This window comes from Cervus canadensis, chromosome 25, assembly GCF_019320065.1.
Source record: "Cervus canadensis isolate Bull #8, Minnesota chromosome 25, ASM1932006v1, whole genome shotgun sequence".
Classification (NCBI taxonomy): domain Eukaryota; kingdom Metazoa; phylum Chordata; class Mammalia; order Artiodactyla; family Cervidae; genus Cervus; species Cervus canadensis.
Genome location: NC_057410.1, coordinates 15737003 through 15760415, shown reverse-complemented (window position 1 = coordinate 15760415; position 23413 = coordinate 15737003). Strand labels below are relative to the sequence as shown.

The window sequence follows — 23413 nt, the reverse complement described above, 5'->3', positions numbered from 1 at the left end:
CTACTGGAAAAATCATTGCCTTGACAAGACTGACCTTTGTTGGCAAAGTAATGCTAAAGTAGTAGGGCCAAAAATAAAATGTTCCTGACAAATTTCCAAAGGGTCATATTTGAAACAGAAACACAGCCGTCAGTCTTCCAGTGACACACGACAAAGACTAGAGGACCTGAGTCTGTGAGATCTTTGACATTAACTTGGCTATGTGACTTTCTGAAAACCTCTTATTGTCTCTGAGACTGGGGTTCTTTATCTTTCCTACGGGAGCAGTGAATGATACCTGTCCCACCTACTTTTTAAAGGATGACCTTACATGAAATGCAAAATGGCAACATAAAAAGATTGTAGAAAGTAACATAGTATTCAAAGGTAAGGTAATTGCTTGCTGGTCACTTTGTTTTTTTCTTCTTTCTTAAATATTGGACTTTTTCAGGACTCAGTTCTAGGCATTCTTCTCATATTCCATGTTTAGGAAATCTCATACATTCCCATGGTTCCAGTTATATATACCTTTCACACAGAACCATCTTTTGAGTTCCAAGTATTTGTGTAGCTCCCAAACTCTACTGGGCCCAGTCTCAGTTTGACTTTGCATTTAAAGAAATACTGTCCAGCAACTAAAAGTAATTAAATAGTAATACTACTTTTTACTCAAGTCTCCAAGAACATAATAGCATGGAGGGTATAATTCAGCAATATTTCAAAAAATCTTTTATCCACCCCCACCCCTGCCCCCAGTCAGACCTCAATTAGTCCCTGTGTTATGTGCTCCCAATTTTCCATACTGACCCTGAGACTCACTCACAACTCCCTGCAGACTTTTTCTCATTTGATCTTCTCACAAACCATGTTTGGCCCATGTTTTCTTCTCTGTCCTTTTTTGCCTACAATGATAACAGCCCAAGAACTCGGCTGGCAAAGACCAAATTCTCTCTTGAAGATGAGAGAAGAAGGAAAGATTAGTTTGGCAAAGACTCTTATTTGAATAGGCAAAAAGAGGAGGCTGGGAACATTTACATGTAAATAACCTGTATTTCCAGCACACTGATAGAATGTTTTACTTGTTCTTTACTTGTTTATTTCACCTCAGAACACCTCTGATTCAGCCTGTCTAAAACTTGACCTTATCATCCATACAAATTTGCGTCTCCTCTAATACCCTTATCTTCATATTAAGTGTCCATCATGCTCTTAGTTGCTTATTTTGAACATATGAAGATCATTCTCAAATTCTTCCTCTCCTCACCTTTCACAGTTCCATTCGCATTCCCTTCATCCTGGATACGGAATACATCCTTCTAGAATCTCTCCATTTTACCCAATCTCTACTTCGGCCACTGAACTCCTTGTTTCCCTGCAATCCGTTTTCCATATTCCAACCAGAAAGATCATTTTAAAACATGCATCTGGTTATGCCTTTTCCTCTGCTACACTTTTCAAAGGCTTTTGAGTACCAAGCCTTTAATATGGTCTCTGCTTCCTAGGTGGCTCAGTGGTAAAGAAGCCACCTGTAATGCAGGAGACTCAGGTTTGATTTCTGGGTTAGGAAGATCCCCTGGAGGAAGAGATGGCAAACCTCTCCAGTATTCTTGCCTGGGAAATCCCATTGACAGAGGAGCCTGGCAGACTACAGTCTATGGGGTTTTGAAAGACTTAGCGACTAAACAACAATACGGCCTCTAAGATCCCGTATACTCTGGCTGGTTTCTGCTTATGTCTCTAAAAGTAGTCCCCTTCTTAACAGGATGCATCTCTTCCTGCCTCAAGGCCTCTGTCTAAGCTGGGTCTGGATGTCTCAAGTATCTTTCACCTCCTTACCCTCTACCCCACCCACCAACCTCCTCATCCAAGATTTCTCTGACTCCTCAGACAGGGCCCAATCCCTTTGCTATAGACTCTTGTTCCACTCAGGTTTGATCTCTGGATCTGGAAGAGCTTCTGGAATAGAAAATGACAACCTATTCTAGTATTCTTGCCTGGAAAATTCCATGGACAGAGGAGCCCAGCTTGCTATAGTTCATGGGTTGCAAAGGGTTGGACATGACTGAACACAGACACACACACTTGTTCCCCATATTTTTCCTGTGATGAGACCCATTGCACTTGAAATCTATATACTTGTTCTAACACATTTTGCCCAGTAAACCTTAGCATGAAGTCGGAAGGCTTGTCTCTCTCCTGTCGCACTTCTTCCACTGTGCTTACCACAGTATGCAGCTCAGATCGAGTATTCATTGTATATGTGTTGATTAAAGGATATTTCTTCCATGATTTGGGCCTTGTCTGCCTCTCATCTCTGTACATATTGTGCTTCACACTCTGTTTACCCCTGAGAAAACCTCATGTGATTTCACAGTTTTTAGGCTCATGCTCTTCTCTCTCGAATGTTTCCTCTTTCTAAGTTAGATGAAAGCCAATTTAGAGTAGTCTGTGTTATTAAATTGATTAGCAGTCAGATGGAAACTTTCAGCAGTTTAGGTGATGATTTAATTATAAAAGCTATTCTTACTTTGTCTGCTAATATATACTTATTTTGTGGAACTCGTAAAATCGTATGATTCTTTTCACTGTCGCCGTATATTGACACATACTCCAGAAGCAAATAACACTGGTTGAAACTACAGAGTATATAGTTCTGAGACTTAATATTATGACTTGTGTGCAAATTCAATAAATATTTACCAGTAGTTTTCAACAGTACAGTGAATATTCCAGAAGTAGATATATGTACTATTTAAATGTCTTATTGATATGTTTATTATTCTGCCTTTGAAGAAAACAAATATATAGCAAAAAATATTTAAAATAGGTAAGATTGGACATGACTGTGGTGTCGGGAAGGAATTTAACTCACAAAATAAATAGCCATGAAGTCCAAAACACTTGGTGAAGTGAGCCTCACTGACTTCCTATGTGAAAGGGGAGATAAAAGACGGCTATGTGATTTATAATGCCCATAAGGAAACACAAATCACTTATTGAGAAGCATAACTGTTGCAACTACTGAAACCAGAGAGAAATGTCTCCTGTCGTCAGAATGTGGTAAATAGCAGCTTTTCAGCCCTGTGCAGAAAGCATGTGTGTGCGTGCTCAGGCACTTAGTCATGTCCAGCTCTTTCCCATTCCATGGTCTGTAGCCCGGCAGGCTTTGTCCACAAAAAGCACGGCAACAGGTTTATTAGCGCTGCTACCTTCAGTTGCAGCAGACTATTTTTTGGCATTACAAAGGTCAATTCATTAAAAACAATTCTACATGGGTCTATTATGCAACCCATTGATATTATGAAGTCATCTGGTCATTGATTTATATTGTCCACAGTATAAAGAGATTAAGTTATGTTAGATAATCCTGCCTAATTGTTTTCACTATGCTTTTGGTGAGTATTGATTAGATGTTAGATTTTGGTTAAATAACCAGACATATCTGGAAACTGGAAGTGCCCCTGGGAAGTGAGCTAGATATGGCCAGCAGGACCAAGATTTTATTTTAAGAGATAATTTGGGATTGGTTTAAAATTGTATGCCATAGAACTGTAGTTTTTAAAACATGTGGTGAGCATCAGGGTCACCTGGAAGATTTTTAAAAGACAGGCTCGTCTCCCACCTCTGTAGTTTTCTACTTAATAGGTTTAGGGTGGTTGAGGTGAATTTATCCTTATTTTTTTAAAGAAAGCCACACCACTGATTCTACTGCAGTTTGAGAATTGCTGCCATAGATTATACTGTATTAATTTTATATAGAAAAAAATTTAAAGCAGATATAACCAAGTACATGTTTTCCCCAAATCATCTATTTTATGGTTAAGATCATCTGTTTTTGAAGACTGTAAATTCCCAAATTATTGTCCATTGCAAGCTCTTTCTGAAATGTACATCTAGCCAATTGAGTAAGGTGATCTAATGTATGGGCATCTAATTAGGAAACAAATTAAGAGTTTTGTTGTGTCTATAACTTTGAATAGTTAATGTGTATTTGGGGATAATTTTTTATTCTCACCATTGCCTGATTACATTTCCATATGGACTAACAATATTTCAATGCTTATATTCTATCTGGAGAGCATTTTCCTATTTTTAGTCTTCATAAAGTTTTAAAGGATACTTAAACATGCTTTGTAAAGTTATCTGAGATCTCTAGGATTACTTTCATTTGTGGGCTTTCAAGTGATAATATGAAAACTGATATTTATAGATTGGTATTTAACATGTCTTAACTTATATTCAGTAGTTACTAGTTACAAACAAAATCTTTAAATATATGGTAAACCTTTGTTTAAAATAGAAAACTAAGCCCTCATACATGTGTGTGTATATGTCTTAGTCTATCTTAATATCTGTGACAGCAGATATCTTGAATGAATGTCTGATGCTTACTTTTCATTCTTTCTTTACAGGCATTGCTTCTATGACGGTGCCAGTGTACATTGCTGAGGTCTCACCCCCCAATTTAAGAGGCCGATTAGTCACCATTAATACCCTCTTCATCACAGGAGGGCAGTTCTTTGCAAGTGTTGTTGATGGAGCCTTCAGTTATCTTCAGAAAGATGGATGGAGGTCTGTAATCGTTCTTACATTTAATTTTCAAATAAATTATGACTTTAGGGGATAGAAGAAAAATTGAGAAATGATGGAAAAGAAAAAATATAACTAAGTATTTTGAATCATTACAGCTAATTCATATATGATGGTATTCAGCAAAATTGAAAGTGGACCAGAAGCTGATATTTATTTTAATAGTAGACAAGGAACCTGTCATTAAGAATTGATATTTACAGGATTTTTTAGCTTTTAGGTGACATTTCTCACACTGTGTATGGTATTTTGCAATGTTTGTTTAAAACGAATGTAACAATAAATATGCATGGAGTTTTTGAATTTTATCAGTGATTGTTAAGCTATTTATGGACTGCAGATATAACTAATGTCCTTTTTGGATTTAGGAAGCTACATTCTGATCTGAAAGAAAATTCAGTCTTTTTTATTTTTTTTGTAAAACAATCTCATGTTAAAACTTAAGATGTTATGGGCTTGAGATTTTGATATACTTCATGGTGTTCAAAAAACAGATTCATGTAACTCTTCCAGGGGTTTAATTTTTAATAAAATTTCCCTATACTCTGTATAGGTGCTGGAGATAAAATATTCCACAAGACAGACTCTGGTGCATATTTTCATCATGCTTAAAGTATTGAAATTAATTCTTAACAGCTGAAGAAAAAGGGTTTACTGCTATGTGGATATAGGGAATTAAACTTATGTATGTAAGTGGCACAGTAAATCGGAGTCATTAAAGACTTAGACTGATGAAGTTGTATTAAAAGTTATGTGAAGAAACTCACAGAAGTCAGTAAGGGCCTATGTTTGTCAGAAACCATTAAAGAGAGGACACATTTCTTTAAAACATTTATTCTGTCTGCAGATGCTGAGAAACCACTTTCTACCTCTGAAGGAATGAATCTCTGACAAAGTGAGAGATTACTGAAAATTGAAGAAGCGTGAAATTCCTCTTTCTTTTCTTCCCTGTAGAAGAACAGAAAGAGGGAGATGGTAACTTGTTACCAGCATCAGTTCAATTTGTTTCAGTCGCTCAGTCATGTCCAACTCTTCGCGACCCCATGAACTATAGCACTCCAGGCTTCCCTGTCCTTCACCAATTCCCGGAGCTTGCTCAAACTTATGACCATCGAATTGGTGATGCCATCCAATCATCTCATCCTCTGTCATCCCCTTGTCCTCCTGCCTTCAATCTTTCCCAACATCTGGGTCTTTTCTGATCAGTTGGCTGTTTGCATCAGGTGGCCAAAGTATTGGAGCTTCAGCTTCGGCATTAGTCCTTCCAATGAATAGTCAGGACTGATTTCCTTTAGGATTGACTGGTTTGGTCTTCTTGCTGTCCAAGGGACTCTCAAGAATCTTCTCCAGCACCACAGTTTAAAAACGTCAATTCCAATTTTCAAATCCATACAGGACTACTGGAAAAACCATAGCTATGACTACCTGGACTTTTGTTGGTAAAGTGATGTATTTGCTTTTTAATACCTGTTCTAGGTTTGTCATAACTTTCCTTCCAAGGAGCAAGTGTCTTTTAATTTCTTTTAATCACAGTCAATGTCTGCTGTGATTTTGGAGTCCAAGAAAAGAAAATCTGCCACTGCTTACACGTTTTTCTCTTTCTATTTGTCATGAAGTGATGGTACTGGACGCCATGATCTGAAATTTTTTTAATGTTGAGTTTCAAGTCAGCATTTTCAGTATCCTCTTTCACCTTCATCAAGAGGCTCTTGAGTTCCTCTTCACTTTCTCCTATTAGAGTGGTATCATCTGCATATCTGAGGCTGTTGTTATTTCTCCCAGCAATCTGGATTCTAGCTCATGTTTCATCCAGCCAAATCCAGTGAAATCCAGTGCATTGCACATGATGCACTCTGCATAAAACTTAAATAAGCAGGGTGACTATACAGCCTTGTCATACTCCTTTTCCAATTTCAGACCAGTCTCTTGTTCCATGTCTGGTTCTGTTACTTCTTGATCCACATCCAGGTTTCTCAGGAGACAGGTAAGGTAGTGTGGTACTTCTGTCTCTTTAAGAATTTTCCAGTTTGTTGTGATGCATACAGTGAAAGGTTTAGCTTACTCAATGAAGCAGAAGTAGATGTTTTTCTGGAACTCCCTTGCATTCTCCATCATCCAACTAATGTTGCCAATTTGATCTGTGGTTCCTCTGCCTCTTCGAAATCCAGCTTGTACATCTGGAAGTTCTCCATTCACATACTGTTGAAGTCTAGCTTAAAGGATTTTGAGCATAACCTTGCTAGCATGTGAAATGAGCACAGTTTTTCAATAGTTTGAACATTCTTTGGCATTGCCCTTCTTTGGGATTGGAATGAAAATTGACCTTTTTCAGTCCTGTGGCCATTGCTGAGTTTTCCCAAATTTGTTGGCCTGTTAAGTTGCAGCACTTTAAGAGCATCGTCTTTTAGGATTTGAAATAGCTCAACTGAAATTCTATCACCTCCATTACTTTTGTTTTTAATGATGCTTCCTAAGACCTCTTGAATTTATACTCCAAGATGTCTGGTTCTAGATGAGTGACCACACCGTTGTGGTTATCCAGATCATTAAGACCTTTTTTGTATAGTTCTGTGAATTCTTGCTTCCTCTTCTTAATCTCTTCTACTTCTGTTAGGTCGTTACCATTTCTGTCCTTCTTCATGCCCATCCTGCATGAAACTTTCCCTTGATAGCTCTAGTTTTCTTGAAGAGGTCTCTAGTCTTACCAGTTTTTTTTGTTTTCCTCTATTTCTTCACATTGTTCCATTTAAAAGCCTTCTTATCTCTCTTTGCTATTCTCTAGACCTCTACCTTTAGTTGGGTATATCTTTCCCTTTCTCCCTTACCTTTTGCTTATATTCTTTTCTCAACTTATATGTGTAGCCTCCTTAGACATCCTCTTTGCCTTCTTGCATTTCTTTTTCTTTATTTGGGGTGGTTTTGTTCACTGCCTCCTGTGCAGTGTCTCAAACCTCTGTTCCTAGTTCTGCATGTAATTTATCTCCCAGATCTAATCCCTTGAATCTATTTGTCACCTCCACTGTATGATCATAAGAAATTTGATTTAGGTCATACCTGAATGGCCTAGTGGTTTTCCCCACTTTCTTTAACTTGGCCTGAATTTTCTAGTAAGGAGCTGATGATTTGAAGCACAGTCAGCTCCAGGTCTTGTTTTTGCAGACTGCATAGAGCTTTTCCATCCTGGGCTTGCAAAGAACATAATCAATCTGATTTTGGTATCGACCATCCAAAATCAAAGTCCATGTGTAGAGTCCCATTTGGTGTTGACTCTACACGTGGACATGCATGGTGATTTCCATGTGTAGAGTCATCTCTCAGTTTGTTGGAAAAGGCTGTTCATTGTGACCAGCATGTTCTCTTGACAAAGCTCTCTTATCCTTTTCACTGCTTCATTTTGTAGTCCATGGCAAAAATTGGGTATCTCTTGACTTCGTACTTTTCCATTCCAATCCACTATGATGGGAAGGACATCTTTTTCTTAGTTCTAGAAGGTGTTTTAGGTTATCATAGGACGTGTCAGCTTCAGCTTCATCAGCATCAGTGCTTGGGGTACAGACTTGAATTACTGTGATGTTGCATGGTTTGCCCTGGAAACGACCCTTGATTATTTTGTCGTTTTTGAGATTACAGTCTTAGGATGGCCAAGAGGCTTGTGTAATTCAGTAAAACTATGATCCATGCTATGCATGGCCACCTAAGACAGATGGATCATAGGGAAGAGTTCTGACAAAACATGGTCTGCTGAAGAAGGAAATGGCAACTCACTTCAGTATTTTTGCCTGAAGAACTCCATCGACAGTATGAAAAGCCAAAAAGAAAAGATACTAGAACATGAGCGCTCCAGGTCGGAAGGTGTCCAATATGTAATTGGAGAAGGACCATTATTAACAGTAACAACTCCATAAAAAATGACGTGTTTGGGCCAACACGGAAACGATGCTCACCTGCGGATGTTTCTGGTGGTGAAAGTAAAGTCTGATGCTGTAAAGAACAATATTCCATTGGAACCTGGAACGTTAAGTCTGGGGATCAAGATAAATTGAACGTGTCAAGCAGGAGATGGTAGAAGTGGATATCAACATCTTTGGAGTCAGTGAACTAAAATGGATGGGGATGAGCAAGTTTAATTTAGATGACCATTATATCTACTACTATAGGCAGGTGTCCCTTAGAAGAAATGGAGTAGCCCTCATAGTCAACAAAAGTGTCTGAAGTTGGGTGCAGTGTTGAAAATGACAGAATGATCTCGGTTTGTTTCCAAGCAAACCATTCAACATGGTTATTAGATGACATAAATTAGAGCCTGTTCTTTTCACTTGATAACTACCCACCTTTTCCCTCATTCACCTTCTGAGAGTTTATTAGCTAAAATGTGATTACTGATCATCTTTACGATAACAATCAAATTAAGATATACAGAAGTTGAAACTGACTGAGAAACTTCTCAGATGTTTTTGTTGAAAAACTAAAATAAATCACCTTATTTTGCCTGATGGGTCAGTGCTTCCATTCTCTTATTGTTTAGATGAAAATTGTTTTCTGCTGAACTGCTGGAGGATGAACTTGTCTAGAATTGCCAATAGAAGATTGACCAGTAGAAGACTGATATTTTTCTAGCCAGTAGAATTTTCAGCAGCAGAAGACTGATATTTTTCCTAACACTGTAGTGGCATCACACATTCTACACTGGGAAGAATATTGGGCCCTCATTGGGTTCCATGAGGAAAGGGGAAATAGGTTTTTGAAAGTATCAATAAAGATTCAGTCTTTTAAAATAGATTTATTGAAATATAATTGATAAACCATTCAGTTCACCTGGAAAATCCCATGGACAGAGGAATCTGGTGGGCTGCAGTCCATGGGTCTCAAAAGGTTGGACAGGACTTTGTGACTAAACAATAATAACAATGGGATATATCACATATTAGATAGCCATTCATTTGATGATGGACATTTGAGTGATTTCTACTTTTTGGCTGTTAAAAATAATGCTTCTATGAATATCTGTGTACAGGTTTCAGGATGGAGATATATTTTCAGTTCTCTCAAGTGTATACCTAGGAGTAGACTTGCTAGGTCATATGGTAACTATGTTTACCTTTGGAGGAACTGTAAGACTATCTTCCACAGTGTCTACTCTATTTCACATTCCCATTTAGCAGTATATGAGAGTTCTGGTTTTTCCATGTCCTAATAAATGTTTATTATCTCTCTTTTTCCATGGTAGTCATCTCAGTGTGTATGAAGTGGTGTCTTGTTGTGATTTTGATTTGCATTTCCCTGTAGACTAATAATTTTGTGAAAGATTTAATTTTTATCTGATATAGTACTTATAAAGATGACAGAGTTATTTTGGTAGTTAACACCTATGATAGGAAGTTTTATCACTGTTTGCCCTTTTCTGTGCTAATATTTTTAAATTGTGCTTATTGAGCGTGGTGAGATTTAGTCACTATCCTCAGGCAAAGAAAGGTTTTCCATTTTATTTGTTGAGTTAAAGTTTGGCACTCTATAAACATATAGTAAAGTGAACTTTCCATCACCATAATTGGTCTAAAATACTTATCTGGATGTGCCATTGCTTCAAAGATTCCCCATTTCCTACAGAAAGAAATCAGTCTGTTTATCACAGCTTGTAGTGTTTTTTGTTATCCAATCAATATCTGTTTTCCTAGATCGTTTAGTTTATTGTTATCTCCTTTCCTCCTTCTTTATACAATATAGGTTTATGCCTATAAACTCTATACACCAGTCACATCCTGTTTTTCATGTTTGTTTTTTCCTTCTGCTCACTTTGCCTTGATTAGTCTTTCTACCCTGTCCTGCTTTACTGGTTCAATTCTTATTCCTGCTTTAAATCTTTGTTTCTATATCATGTGAATCTGTTTTTGTCCCTTTCTCCTTTCATAATGCTTTGTATGTGGCTTCACTTTTATACTGATTGTACAATTTTGAACCATTTGCTTATTCTGTTTATTTATTTCACTTTGGAGCTTTTTAATATCGTTGACCTTGTACTCAGTTTTAGGTCTAGAAAAGGGCCTGGAACATAGTAATTGCTCAGTAAGTGTTTATTGAACTAAGGTAGAATTGACTGGGCTCCAGGGAAGAGACTGTTAACCAAACTAAAGAGATATTGATTATAAAGCAAAGTGCCAATTCATTAATTTCTGCTGGGGAATGGATACCCTTTGCAGATAGCTGAAAAGCAAGATTATCAATTGTAAGCATTTCTTATTGAGCATAAAAATAAGAGAAAGAGAAGTGGTTTCTGAGCCTCTGAGACTTTACCTCCCTCACAATAATATACCTCTCTGCATTCCAGAACATTCTTTGTTCTTCTCTCTTGGACAGAGCTGATTTTCAAATTAGTGTTCCTCTATTTACAAATACATAAATCATCGTGTGATTTATATTAAAAATAATGGTATATATAAAGAAGGGCTAAATTCTTCTCCTTTATATTGGCTTTTACTAATTCTCCAATTTATTTATTTTTCTATTACAGTTATCTTATTTTACCTGAGTAGACCATATACAACTATTTGCAAAGTATCCAGATGTGCTGGGTATTTTTGTATGTTTCATCATTCATGTGATGTTCTTTTATTTTCCTTTTCTTTTTTCGGCTGTAGATGGAAAATTTGAGGTCATAAAGGCGATGAATGAAAGCACAAAGTATTAGTGCTAGTTACATCTATATTAGATTTTTTTTTTTTTTCTAAAAATATGAAACGCTTCACGAATTTGCGTGTCATCCTTGCGCAGGGGCCATGCTAATCTTCTCTGTATCGTTCCAATTTTAGTATATGTGCTGCCGAAGCGAGCACTATATTAGATTTTTTTCTGGAGAATGACAAGGCTGATTCATGGACAATGTGAGACTTACGCTGAGCTTTGAAGAATTGGTAGGATTCATGGGGACTGAAGAAAAGGAAATGGAGAAGGAAATGGCAACCCACTCCAGTGCTCTTGCCTGGCAAATCCTGTGGACGGAGGAGCCTGGTAGGCTACAGTCCATGGGGTCGCAAAGAGGTGGACATGACTGAGTGACTTCACTTTATGGGGACTGCGGTGAAAATGGTGGCAGAATGTAGGCTGGATGAAGGCAGGATCGGGAGGCTGTAAGTTGAAGTGATAGTGTATGCAGTCGGTCGGAGCAGATTGTGGAGGTCTGTGAATTCTGGGCTGGAGGTTTTGTGTTTGTGCGTGTGTTGTTGTGTCCGACTCTTTGTGACCCCATGGACCGCTGCCCACCAGACTCCTCTGTCCATGGAATTTTCCAAGCAAGAATCCCGGAGGAGGTTGCCTCCCCTTACAAGCAAAAGGAAGCTAATACTTTTTAAGCAAATCATGGCATGTGAGTCAATGACTAAGATAACAATCATGTCTAGAATTTATGGAGCTCTTGGCTCTTGGATGGGTTTAGGGAACCTGTTGAATACTGCCAGAATATTGATGTGAAGTATTGACATGATACTCTTGGAGACGTCGGTTAGTATGGAAATCATTCAGTCATTCAAAAAAAATTTTTGTACCTGTTATATACTTCGATTGTGCTTGGCACTAGAGATGGAAAGATCAATAAGAAATGTACCTGCTCTAGTTAGGGAGTTTGGGATGGTCATGAACACAATACTGTATTTAAAATGAACAGCCAACAAGGACCCATTTTATAGCACATGGAATTCTGCTCAGTGTTACATGGCAGCCTGGATGGGAGGGAGTTTTGGGAGAGAATGGATACATGTGTATGTATGTCTGAGTCCCTTTGCTGTTCCCCTGAAACTTACCACAACACTGTTACCCAGTATAAAATAAAAAGTTAAAAAAAAAAAAAAACCCAAAACAAAACAGAAATGTACCTGCCCTTAATCAATCAAGCACTTCACGCACTAGTGAAGGACAGACTTTTCATTGACATATTAAGTAAATCATAGTGTTATGGGAACTCTCAAGGGGAAAGAATAACTAACCTTAACAGTAGAATGTTATGTGAGCTGAGTCTTTAATGAATAGAAGAGTTCCAGACAGAATGAGGGAGAAGGAAACTCTGGGTAAAATATAATTTCTAAAGGCCCTGTGGTATGAAAGAGCCAATCATGTTTGGGCATTTCAGAGTGGCTAGTGGGAGGGCCATGATTACTATTTGGGTGTTTGAAAGTGAAGTGGGAAGGCTAGTTTTCCCACTTTCCCACTTCTAAGTATGAATAGAACTTTGAATCCATTGTGCTCTCTTTAACAGTAACGTTGTTCACATTTGTTTGAGTTCACTTTGATTATTGACAGTCTTAGAAAATAATTTTTTAAAAACTAGCATTACTTTAGATGAAAAAAATTTACGAGGTTCTCTCCGTCATAATATTTTATAATTTAAAAACCATGTCCATAAGATGATTTTCAGAATCATATTTAAAAGAGGATGATATTTCTAAGCACTTATATTGGAGAGAGAACTCTTGGCCATTTTAAGATAGATGAATTTGGCTAATAGCCTGTTTATGAGTAAATATGTTAAAGATATTTGTAATTATATTATTGACAGAATTTAGATAGAAGATGTATGACTGTTTATCATAAAGGTAGCATAGTATAGACTTGAGACTTGATTTAACAGTACATGGATTGCTTTATCTAAGCACTTACATCCTCATTTAGCGAATGCTTCAGCAATTGTTCAGTGTTATTGTGAGAATCAAATGAATCGATAGCTATGAACATACTAACTCTTAAATGTTCTTAAGTTTTGTTTGCTGTTGTCTCTCCCAAAAATCTTAGACTGAGTCCCTATCTTGCATAAAGCTAGCAGTAAAAATCACCTCACATTCAACTATCTGAAATTTCCGGGTAAAAAGTTAATATAGTTTGCTAATGAGACTAATTTGCATAACACTAACCTCCACTGAAGATAACCATTATAAGTCAGAGACAGAATTAAAAAAAAAAAAACTATTTAAAACACTGGAGAGCTCTAGCACCAAGGAACTGAAGGGGCGTTTGGTCCTTGTAGGGAACAGTTCATGGTGAGGCATACACCTATGACTTTTCCTCTGAGTGAAAGTGTTAGTTGCTCAGTCCTGTCCGACTGTTTGCGAGCCCATAGACTGTAGCCTACCAGGCTCCTCTGTCCATGGGATTCTCCAGGCAAGAATACTGGAGTCGGTTGCCATTTCTTTCTCCATGGGATCTTCCCAACCCAGGGATGCAACGTGGGTCTTCCTCATTGCAGGTAGATTCTTTACCGTTTGAGCTACCAACCCTCAATTCATGATACTGGGTAGTGAGAACTTAACTAAAAGCAGCAGCTTTGTTGTCCCATCAGTGGCTAGAGTTTGGGGTGGCCAGAGCAGGTGAAATTTGAGGGGGAAATCCAGGAAGAAAATGACCCATGTAGGAGGAAGCCTCCAAATAAGAGTATTAGTTTGCTACAAATATTTTATAGATCCCTGAACTATGAATATTATAAGGGAGATTCCATGGAGCCTGCAGAAAACAATAGTTAAAAGGTGGTGAAAGATGAGAGAGATTTTATTGCCTGCCCATAGGAGGAAGGACATATTCGGAATTTGAAACCTACCAGGTTAGAGGGGCCAACACCTTGAGTTTTCCATTGAAATCCTAGAAGCACCGTACCTTAGGCATAAAGCTTTGTTGTATGCTTAAGGAATTTCTCCTAAGAACAAGCCAAAACTGAAATCAGATTTACACTAACCAAGTGTAAAACCAAGCTTCCACAGATAGAAGGTGCCTAATAAAAAATGTCAGTATTCTTCAGAAGAAAAAAAAATCTAGAGTCTTCAGAGTTTATCCACATTTTCAGAACACATTAAAAATTGTTAGACATGCAGATAAATAGAAAGTGTGACCCATAATTGAAAAAAAATTGGTCAAGGTAGACAAACCCCAAGATTATGCTTATAAACATTTTCAGATAATCTAAAATTAGGAAGCCTAGACCTCCTGCATTATAAGGAAATTTTTCAGAGAAGGGAAATGACATTAGGTGAAACTCCCCTATGGGAGGGAGATAGAATAGTGGCTATCGTAAGAGGCCCAAAACTTTGTTGTTTTCATCTCTCAAATTCTTTGAAAGATATGATTGTTTATATGTATTGTACAATTTGTAATGTATGTAAATTATAAAGTATATGGTGACAATAGCAAAATAATTGGGCCCAGCAAATGGAATTATGCACGTTTGTGAAGAGTTACAATATTATCTCTAGGTAGAATGATAAAATGCATGTTTCATCCTGAAAACAACCACTGGAATAGATTACAAAAAGTTACAGCTAAGGAGTCATTATAAGCATTAAAATAAAATTATTTAAAATATTTGTATAATCTGAACAAAGGCAAGAAAAGAATACATAGCTGATGGGACAAATAGAAAGCAGATAGCAAAATGGTAGACTTAAAGTCCAATTACAGCAACAGTAACATTAAATGTAAAAAAATTATCATTTTGTATAAAAAGCATGACACAGGTTTATGTTGTCCAAAAGACATACACTTTAAATAAAATGGCATAGAGAGGTTAAAAGTGAAAGGAGGACAAAAGACAGACTGTGCAAACAGCAAGTATAAGAAGGCTCATGTGGCTATGTTAATAAGCACACAAAGTAGACTTTGAGTGTGGTATTATCAGAGATGATTTAGATTTCATAATGCTAAAAGAGTCAGTTCATCAGAATTAAAAATGATAAAGAACGTATAATTTACTTCAAAATCCATAAACGAAAATTAGCAGAGGATCGTACAACATTGTGAATGTACTCAATGCTATGGATCTGTACACTTAAGTATGATTAAAATGGGAAATTTTATTTTGTATATTTTATCACAGTTTAAGGACTTCCCTAGTGACTCAGTGGTAAAGAACCTGCCTGCCAGTGCAGGAGACACAGGTTTGATCCCTGGATCTGGAAGATCCCCTGGAGAAGGAAATGGCAACCCACTCCAGTGTTCTTGCCTGGGAAATCCCATGGACAAAGGAGTCTAGCAGGCTATGGCCCATGGGGTCACAAAAGAGTCGGACATGACTGAGCGATGACAATAACAACAAACACAATTTTAAAATTACAGAACTAAAGGAAGAAGTAGACAAATTCAGGCTCATATTTGGAGAATTTTTAACTCTTAGCAACTGATAGGACAACTAGACAAAAATTAAGTTTATAAAAAAACTAGAAAACACTCTTAACTGCCTTGCCATAGTTGACATTTGTAGATGGCCATACCCGACAGCTGCAATGTACACATTCTTTTTCAAATTTATATCAGACATTCTCTGAAAGTGACCATATGTTGAATCATAAAATAAAAGTTAATAAATTTTAAAAGTGACTCTTAGAGAGTATGTTCTCTAACTATAGCAGAATTAAATTAGACATCAATAAAATAACCAGAAAAGCTTCAAATATTTGGGAATAAAAGCAACATGTTCTAAATAACTCAGGAGACATCGGAAGGAAAATGAGAAAATAATTTTGACTTCAAAGGAAATAAAATATATCAAAATTTGTTGAATACAGCTTCAGTTGTGCTTGCAGCATAATATATATAGCTAGAGTGATTTTATTAGAGAAGTGGAGAAGTCAAATGATCTAAGTTTCATGTTAAGCTAGAAAAATATGAGCACATTAAAACTGAATAAAACAGAAAGGATTAAATAATAAATAGTAGAAGCCAAGGTACAGAGCAGGTGAACCACAGAAAAAATAAACAGTGTTGGTTCTTTGGAATTACTAATAAAATTGGTAAACTGGTTATGACTGATTTAAAAAGATAACATACAAGTTACCATTTTCAGGAGTAAAAGCACATCATTTCTATTGATATAAAGATAGTTGAGGGAGCACTTTGAACAATTTTGTGCCAATAAGGATGGGATGGGCATATTGCTTGAAAATCACAACTCTACTAAAAGCCAACACAAGGTAAAATGGAAAATCTGAGTATTATTATGTTTATTAAGTTGAATCATTAGTAGTAACCTACCTGAAAAGCTAACTCCAGGCCCATATGGTTTCACTGGTGAATTCTATAAAACATTTAAGAAAGAAATATTCCAAGCTTAAACAAAAGTTTTTAAAAGATAGAAGTATAAGGAATACTCCCCAGCTGGGTTTTGAGGCCAGCATTACTAATATTGTGGACTTTTTTAATGAAATTAGTCATGCCTCAGTTGTCCAGTTTTTTATTTCTGGTACATTTAACAGTGACACATATTGGATACCCAATAGTTATACATACATGTTAAATATTAAAGTATATCATAATAGGTGCCAATAAATTTTATGTTAAGAGATTATACATAAGGGCTGCCTGCTGCTGAAACGTTGAACTTCTTCTGGATGGGCTGCACCTTTGGTAGTAATGAAGATTCCCGTTCATTTGGTAAAACAGTGGTTCGAATTCATAGCTTGCTAGTTCTGGGAGTGGCTTAAGTTACTACAAGGAGAGTAAATTCTAGACACGGATTGAAAGTATACTTAAAATATTAGTAAAATCAAACCCGATGATACATAAAAGAATAATAAATGCTTTATATAAACTGACCGAGACAGTTTTCCCAGAAAAGTCAAGTTTGTTTACCATATGAAAAGTAATTTGTAGAAGTCACCATATTGAATTGTTTAAAGAAGGAAAACCTAAGTGATCAATCTCAGTATATGCAGTAAAACATTTGACAGAATAACATTTGTTTATGATAGAACCTTTTCTGCAAACTAGAAAGGAAGAGACTTCTTGAATTCAGTGAAGGACATCTATGAAGAAATGTGCAGCAAACTTTATATTCAATGGGGAAAGCTTAAATGCTTTCCCTTATGATGTAATTCAAGATTAAGATGCCTACCATCACCACTTACATTCATTTGAATTCATTGAAATGGATAATTGATTTTAAAATTTTTACAGAAAAGTAAAGGACCTAAAATTGCCAAAAACCATCTTGAAGAACAAGTTGGAGAATTCGCTGTCTGATTTCAAGACTTAGTATAAAGTGAAAATAATCAGTGAGAGACTGGTAAGGATTGATAAATCAGCGGATTAGAAAGGATGGATGTATCTCAAAAACATGATTGAAAGAAGCTAGACACGAAAGAGTATGGTCTCTATGATTCCATATAAAATTCATTAACATTCAAAATTAACTGTTGCCATACTCCTCCAGGGGATCTTCCCAACCTAGGGATCAAACCCAGGTCTCCCACACTGCAGGCAGATTCTTTACTGACTGAACCACCAGGGAAGTCCCAAAATTAACTGTGGGAACAGAAATTCAACCAGTGATGATCTAAGGCAATGGGGATTGACTGGAAGTGGGTAGGGTTTGAGGGAACCTTCTTGGGTAATGGGAATGTTATATTTCTTCACTAAGATGGTAGTTACAAGAAGACATGTATGCATATAGATATATAAACTCATAGAATGGTAACCCTTGGATCGTCTCATTCTATTGTATGCAAATTTTACCAAAAAGTTAATTTGAATATTTTAATTTTACCTATTTATATTTATTTATTTATTTTGGCGGCACTGGGTCTTTGTTGTTTTGTAAGCTTTCCTTAGTTGTGGCGAGCTATGGATACTTTTGGTTGAGCTGTGTAGGCTTCGCCTTATAGTGGCCTCTCTTGTTACAGAGCATAGGCTCTAGGTACGGCGGCTTCAGTAGTTGCTGCACGTGGGCTTGGTGGTTGTAGCTTGTAAGCTTTAGAGCACAGGCTCAGTGGTTGTGGATCATGGGCTTAGTTGCTGTGTGATGTTTGGAATCTTCCTGGACCAGGGATCGAACCCGTGTTCCTTGCTTTGGCAGGCAGATTCTGATCCACTGAGCCACCAGGGAAATCTCTAATTTGAATCTTATATTGGCTCCTTGCATTATATTCCTTTTCTGCAATGGTCAGTGGTAATTTAAATGTTGTTTTTACCATGACACTTTTTCTAATATCCTCTGTTGAAATAATTTTTCCCCTTACTTTTACACAGTGACTAAATCTCAATCCTAGCAATTATATAATACTGTTTCATTCCACGATTACTAGGTATAAGTTCCTTGAAGCAAGGAAATGTCTCTTGATCGTTTGTGTATCTCCATAATCTCAAACGTAGGGCTTTGCATATGGAAGATATTCAGAGTTTGAAAAAAGAGGATATATATATATATATATATATATATATATATATATATATATATATATATATAGGTATGGCTGTGTGTGCATTATTTTCTGCAGTCTTAATGTGAATTTTGTACAAGTCTTGATGCATTTTGCCATGTTGTTTCAAACTATCTAATATCTCTGCCGAATACCACATTCATTTATTTAAATAGCATCTAATCTTATTCTATCAAAGCTAGTGTATCTTGCTGATCCTACTGTGACTACAACACTAAATAACCTCAGCCAAGCCACGTGCCTTGAAAAATGCCAGGCTGGATGAAGGACAAGCTGGAATCAAGATTGCCAGGAGAAATGTCAATAACCTCAGATATGCAGATGACACCACCCTTATGGAAGAAAGTGAAGAGGAACTGAAGAGCCCTTGATGAAAGTTGAAAGAGGAGAGTGAAAAAGCTGGCTTAAAACTCAACATTCAAAGAACTAAGATCATGGCATCTGGTCCCATCACTTCATTCAAGTAGCTGGGGAAACAATGGAAACAATGACAGAAAATAAAAGACTTCATTTTCTTGGGCTCCAAAATCACTGCAGATGATGACTGCAGCCATGAAATTTTCTTCCTTGGAAGAAAAGCTGTGACCAACCTAGACAGCATATTAAAAATCAGAAATATTACTTTGCCAACAAAGGTCCGTCTAGGTAAAGCAGTGGTTTTTCCAGTAGTCACGTATGGATGTGAGAGTTGGACCATAAGGAAAGCTGAGCGCTGAAGAATTGATGCTTTTCAACTGTGGTGTTGGAGAAGGCTCTTGAGAGTCCCTCGGACAGCAAAGATCAAGCCAGTCAATCCTAAAGGAAATCAGTCCTGAATACTCAATTGGAAGGACTGTTGCTGAAACTCTAGTACTTTGGCCACCTAATGAGAAGAACTGACTCATTGGAAAAGACCCAGATGCTGGGAAAGATAGAAGGCAGGAGGAGAAGGGGATGACAGACGATGAGATGGTTGAGTGGCATTACTGACTCAATGGACATGAGTTTGAGTGAACTCCAGGAGTTGGTGATGGACAGGGAGTCCTGGTGTGGTGCAGTCCATGGGGTCTCAAAGAGTTGGACTCGACTGAGCAACTGAACTGAATTGAAGCCACTTGTCTTGTGTATTGATCTCAGATTTCTTTCAGAGGTTTTTTCCCTAAAGTTGTAGATAGAGTTAATATTTTCTTTGGCTTATGTCTATGTTTATACCTATGGCTATGATTTTTTTTACATAGACTCATTTACTAGGTAACACAAAAATTGCTGATTTGCTGCTGCTGTATCATTTTTTTTTTTACTAGCGAGAATACAACTTGACACATTAATTTTTTTTTATTATTTACCCCCAGCTGTGTGTCTCTTTGTTCTGTCTGCCTTCAGATTTTCAAGTGTATTAGTCATTGACAATATGAATGATCATTGATGAATACAGAATATAGCCCTTAATGGCAGAAGAAAATTAACTTATTAGCCTGAGGTCTTAATTAGGCAGTATTTTTTTTCTTTTTAAAAATTTGTTATTGAGATATAATTGATTTACAATGTTGTGTTAGTTTCAGGTAAATTTGAAAGTGAATCTTTTATACAAGTGCATATATCTATTCTTTTTAAATTCATTTCACATATAGACCATTATAGAATATTGAATAGAGTTCCCTGTCCTAGGTCCTTGTTAGTTATCTATTTTATATATGGTAGTGTATATGTGTCAATATCAGTCCCCAATTTATTCCTCTCCCCCTCTTACCTGCTGGAAGCCATAAATTTATTACCTATGTCTGTAACTCTATTTTGGTTTTGTAGATAAGTTCATTTGCAGCCTTTTTAAGGCAGTATAATTCTTAATTTAATTTTTTCTGAGTGATGAACAAAACTTAAAAAATATATTATGAAGTAAGTTGTTATAACTGTAGCAGATAGTAAAATTCAGTACTGTGTTCTTGCATTTAAAACTTTTGCATTAAGTAGGAACACATATAAATCATAACTTATGTTTGATGACTATTGAGTAAATATTTTATTATTAATATTTAAAGGTGGCTGTTTCTTTTGTAAACCCAAGAATAGAAATTTTGGAGTAAATGTATTACTCATGTATTATTACTTAAAGTATATGAGAAATATATGTAAAAACTCAAAATCCATAGGACTCTTGAACATCAAAGTTGAGTAGCCCTAGATATAGGGCTGAAGGACTGTGTTCTTGGATGTGGTTTGAAGGAATTGGCTTATGGCTTTTTAAGGGGAAGTTCTTACCAGTCTAAATAGAGTATAACGATCAATATATTGGAAAGTTGCAGCTTAGGGAGATGTTTTTGGATTTACACAATACTGCACTCTGATTGTTTGTTCATGATGCTCAACTTCTTAGAGTTTGGCACTTAACTTACATTCAGATGTTTGAATTTCAGCCTTAGCATTCTAAGTAAGCATGCTGCTGCTGCTGCTGCTGCTAAGTCGCTTCAGTTGTGTCCGACTCTGTGCGACCCCATAGACGGCAGCCCACCAGGCTCCCCTGTCCCTGGGATTCTCCAGGCAAGAACACTGGAGTGGGTTGCCATTTCCTTCTCCAATGCATGAAAGTGAAAAGTGAAAGTGAAGTCGCTTAGTCTTGTCAGACTCTTAGCGACCCCATGGACCACAGCCCACCAGGCTCCTCTGTCCATGGGATTTTCCAGGCAAGAGTACTGGAGTGGGGTCCATTGCCTTCTCCACCAAGTAAGCATAAAGTAACATAAATCTTCATAAAGTAACATTTTCAAAGAATTTACTGATTCTAACTGCTGACTTGTTCTGATATTCAGTGAAACGTTTCAGGAAAAAAAGGTTTAAAGTTTATTTCAAAATTACATGTGAAAGGATGCCAGTTTGAAATTGTAGAGTTTTAAAGGATAAAACACAGCATCTTAGTATTTATGATGCAATGTTCCTCTAATATATTTGTGTTCTTAGAAATGGGTTAACATACTAGCCCATAAAAATGGGCTAGCATAACATTCTTATTTTTAAATTAATAGAAAATAGATATAAATGCAAACTAGAAGATAAAGAATGGAGGTAAAACTGTTAGAATAACAAATACATTTTTTTCCAGTTTATTATAAGACGGTATTTATATTATTAGAGGATATTGCTAAAAACCCTCCTTGTACCCAAGACAGTTTTAGAGGTTGTGTTTTGAAAAATATCAAGATTCTCTATGACTAGAAAAATGTAATGTGATGATTTGGCTTAAAAATGGAGATTTTTAACAACCTGAGGTCTAGAGACAGGTAAGGAAGTGATTATTGAGCTGCACCTTAATGCTCTCATGGCTCTTGAGGAGGATAATTGGCTAAATGACTGCAGTGTCCAAAAAAATCTTTGCTGGGCTTTTCCACATGAAAATGCCTTCTGTTAGTAGAATCCAGCACCTCAAGGGCCATGAAAATAATTTTGTATAGTTTGTTTTAAATGTAACACTTTGTAATACAATTCCCCTAGCTGTGATAGTCTTTCTGTTATAGCTTGACTTATAATTAAAACCATAAATCGTATGTATGGCTCTTACATTATAAGGCCCTGGTAACCTTTTTTTTCCTGTCATTTGAGAATTTGAGGAAGAAAAAGAATAGAGGGGAGAAAAGAAGTAAAAAAGAATATGATGCCGGATAACAGTTACTCTCTCCAGCACAGTTCCTTTCGGGGAAGCCTCTGGGAGGCAGACATTGGAAAACAAAATGTAGAGAAAAGCAACTTTAGATCAATTAATATCACATATGTCACATAAAGAGACTTCCCAGGTGGCGCTAGTGGTAAAGAACTTGCCTGCCCATGCAGACAATGTAAGAGACATGGATTCGATTCCTGGGTTGGGAAGATCCCCTGGAGGAGGAAATGGCAATCCACTCCAGTATTCTTGCCTGGAAAATTCCACGAACATAGGAGCTTGGCAGGCTACATTCCATGGGGTCACAAAGAGTCAGACACAACTGAAGTGACAGCACAGCCCAGCCCAGCTTGTCATATAAAACATTTTAAAAGGATCAACTCTCAAGTCAAAATTTTGTTGCTCCAATTTTCTTCTAAATTATCTGTTGTCTTATTGTCTAGATTTTTCCTGTTTGAAAAGTTTACCTGTATAGAGTAAAGAAAAATGACATCAAAATTCAGTTTGGCATAGGGTACAGTAGAAGTTTACCCTTACAAATTACATTTTCTTTTAACTAATAGTCAGCTGTTCTCATAGAAACACTCTGGTGTTGAGAGGATAAAAAGATATTTGGTTTGCCACTAGCAGGTCAGCGTTGTTAAGTCCAGTTTGCAGATCCCTAGCCCAGTGGGTGCCTAGGTCAGTGCTGTGTTTGGCAAGACTGGGAGGACAGCACCCAGAGGCTCTTTCTCCTTCTGTTGCTACTGGGCTTTACTGAGATGTGTTAACAACACTGAGAGATGTGTAAACAACAAACTTTTGAAGCGATCCTTCAAAGTATTTAAATATGAGACTAATGTAAATGTATGCCCCCTTTTATGAATTTTATCAAGTAATTGTTAAACATTTATTGTAGCTTAACTTAAAAGAAACATTTATTATAGGAAGCCTGGGTTTTTAATCCTAATTCTACTGCATGCTAGTTCTTTATCTTCTTTGTGCCTCGTTTCCTTGTCTTTAAAATGGTAATAATAATGGTACGTATGTC

At 36.8% G+C, this 23413-nt stretch overlaps 1 protein-coding gene and 1 non-coding gene across 3 annotated transcripts in view; one reads left to right on the top strand and one right to left on the bottom strand.

Annotated features, from left to right (window-relative positions):
• Positions 1–23413, top strand: part of SLC2A13 (solute carrier family 2 member 13) — a 482259-nt gene that overhangs the window by 85638 nt on the left and 373208 nt on the right. For both annotated transcript variants that reach the window (XM_043446759.1, XM_043446760.1), the window contains exon 2: positions 4392–4551. In XM_043446759.1, the coding sequence (XP_043302694.1) occupies positions 4392–4551 (160 nt within the window). The remainder of the gene's footprint in view (positions 1–4391; positions 4552–23413) is intronic.
• LOC122427896 lies at positions 11293–11399 on the bottom strand. Its single transcript, XR_006265588.1, has one exon. It is a non-coding gene; the product is annotated as a U6 spliceosomal RNA (small nuclear RNA).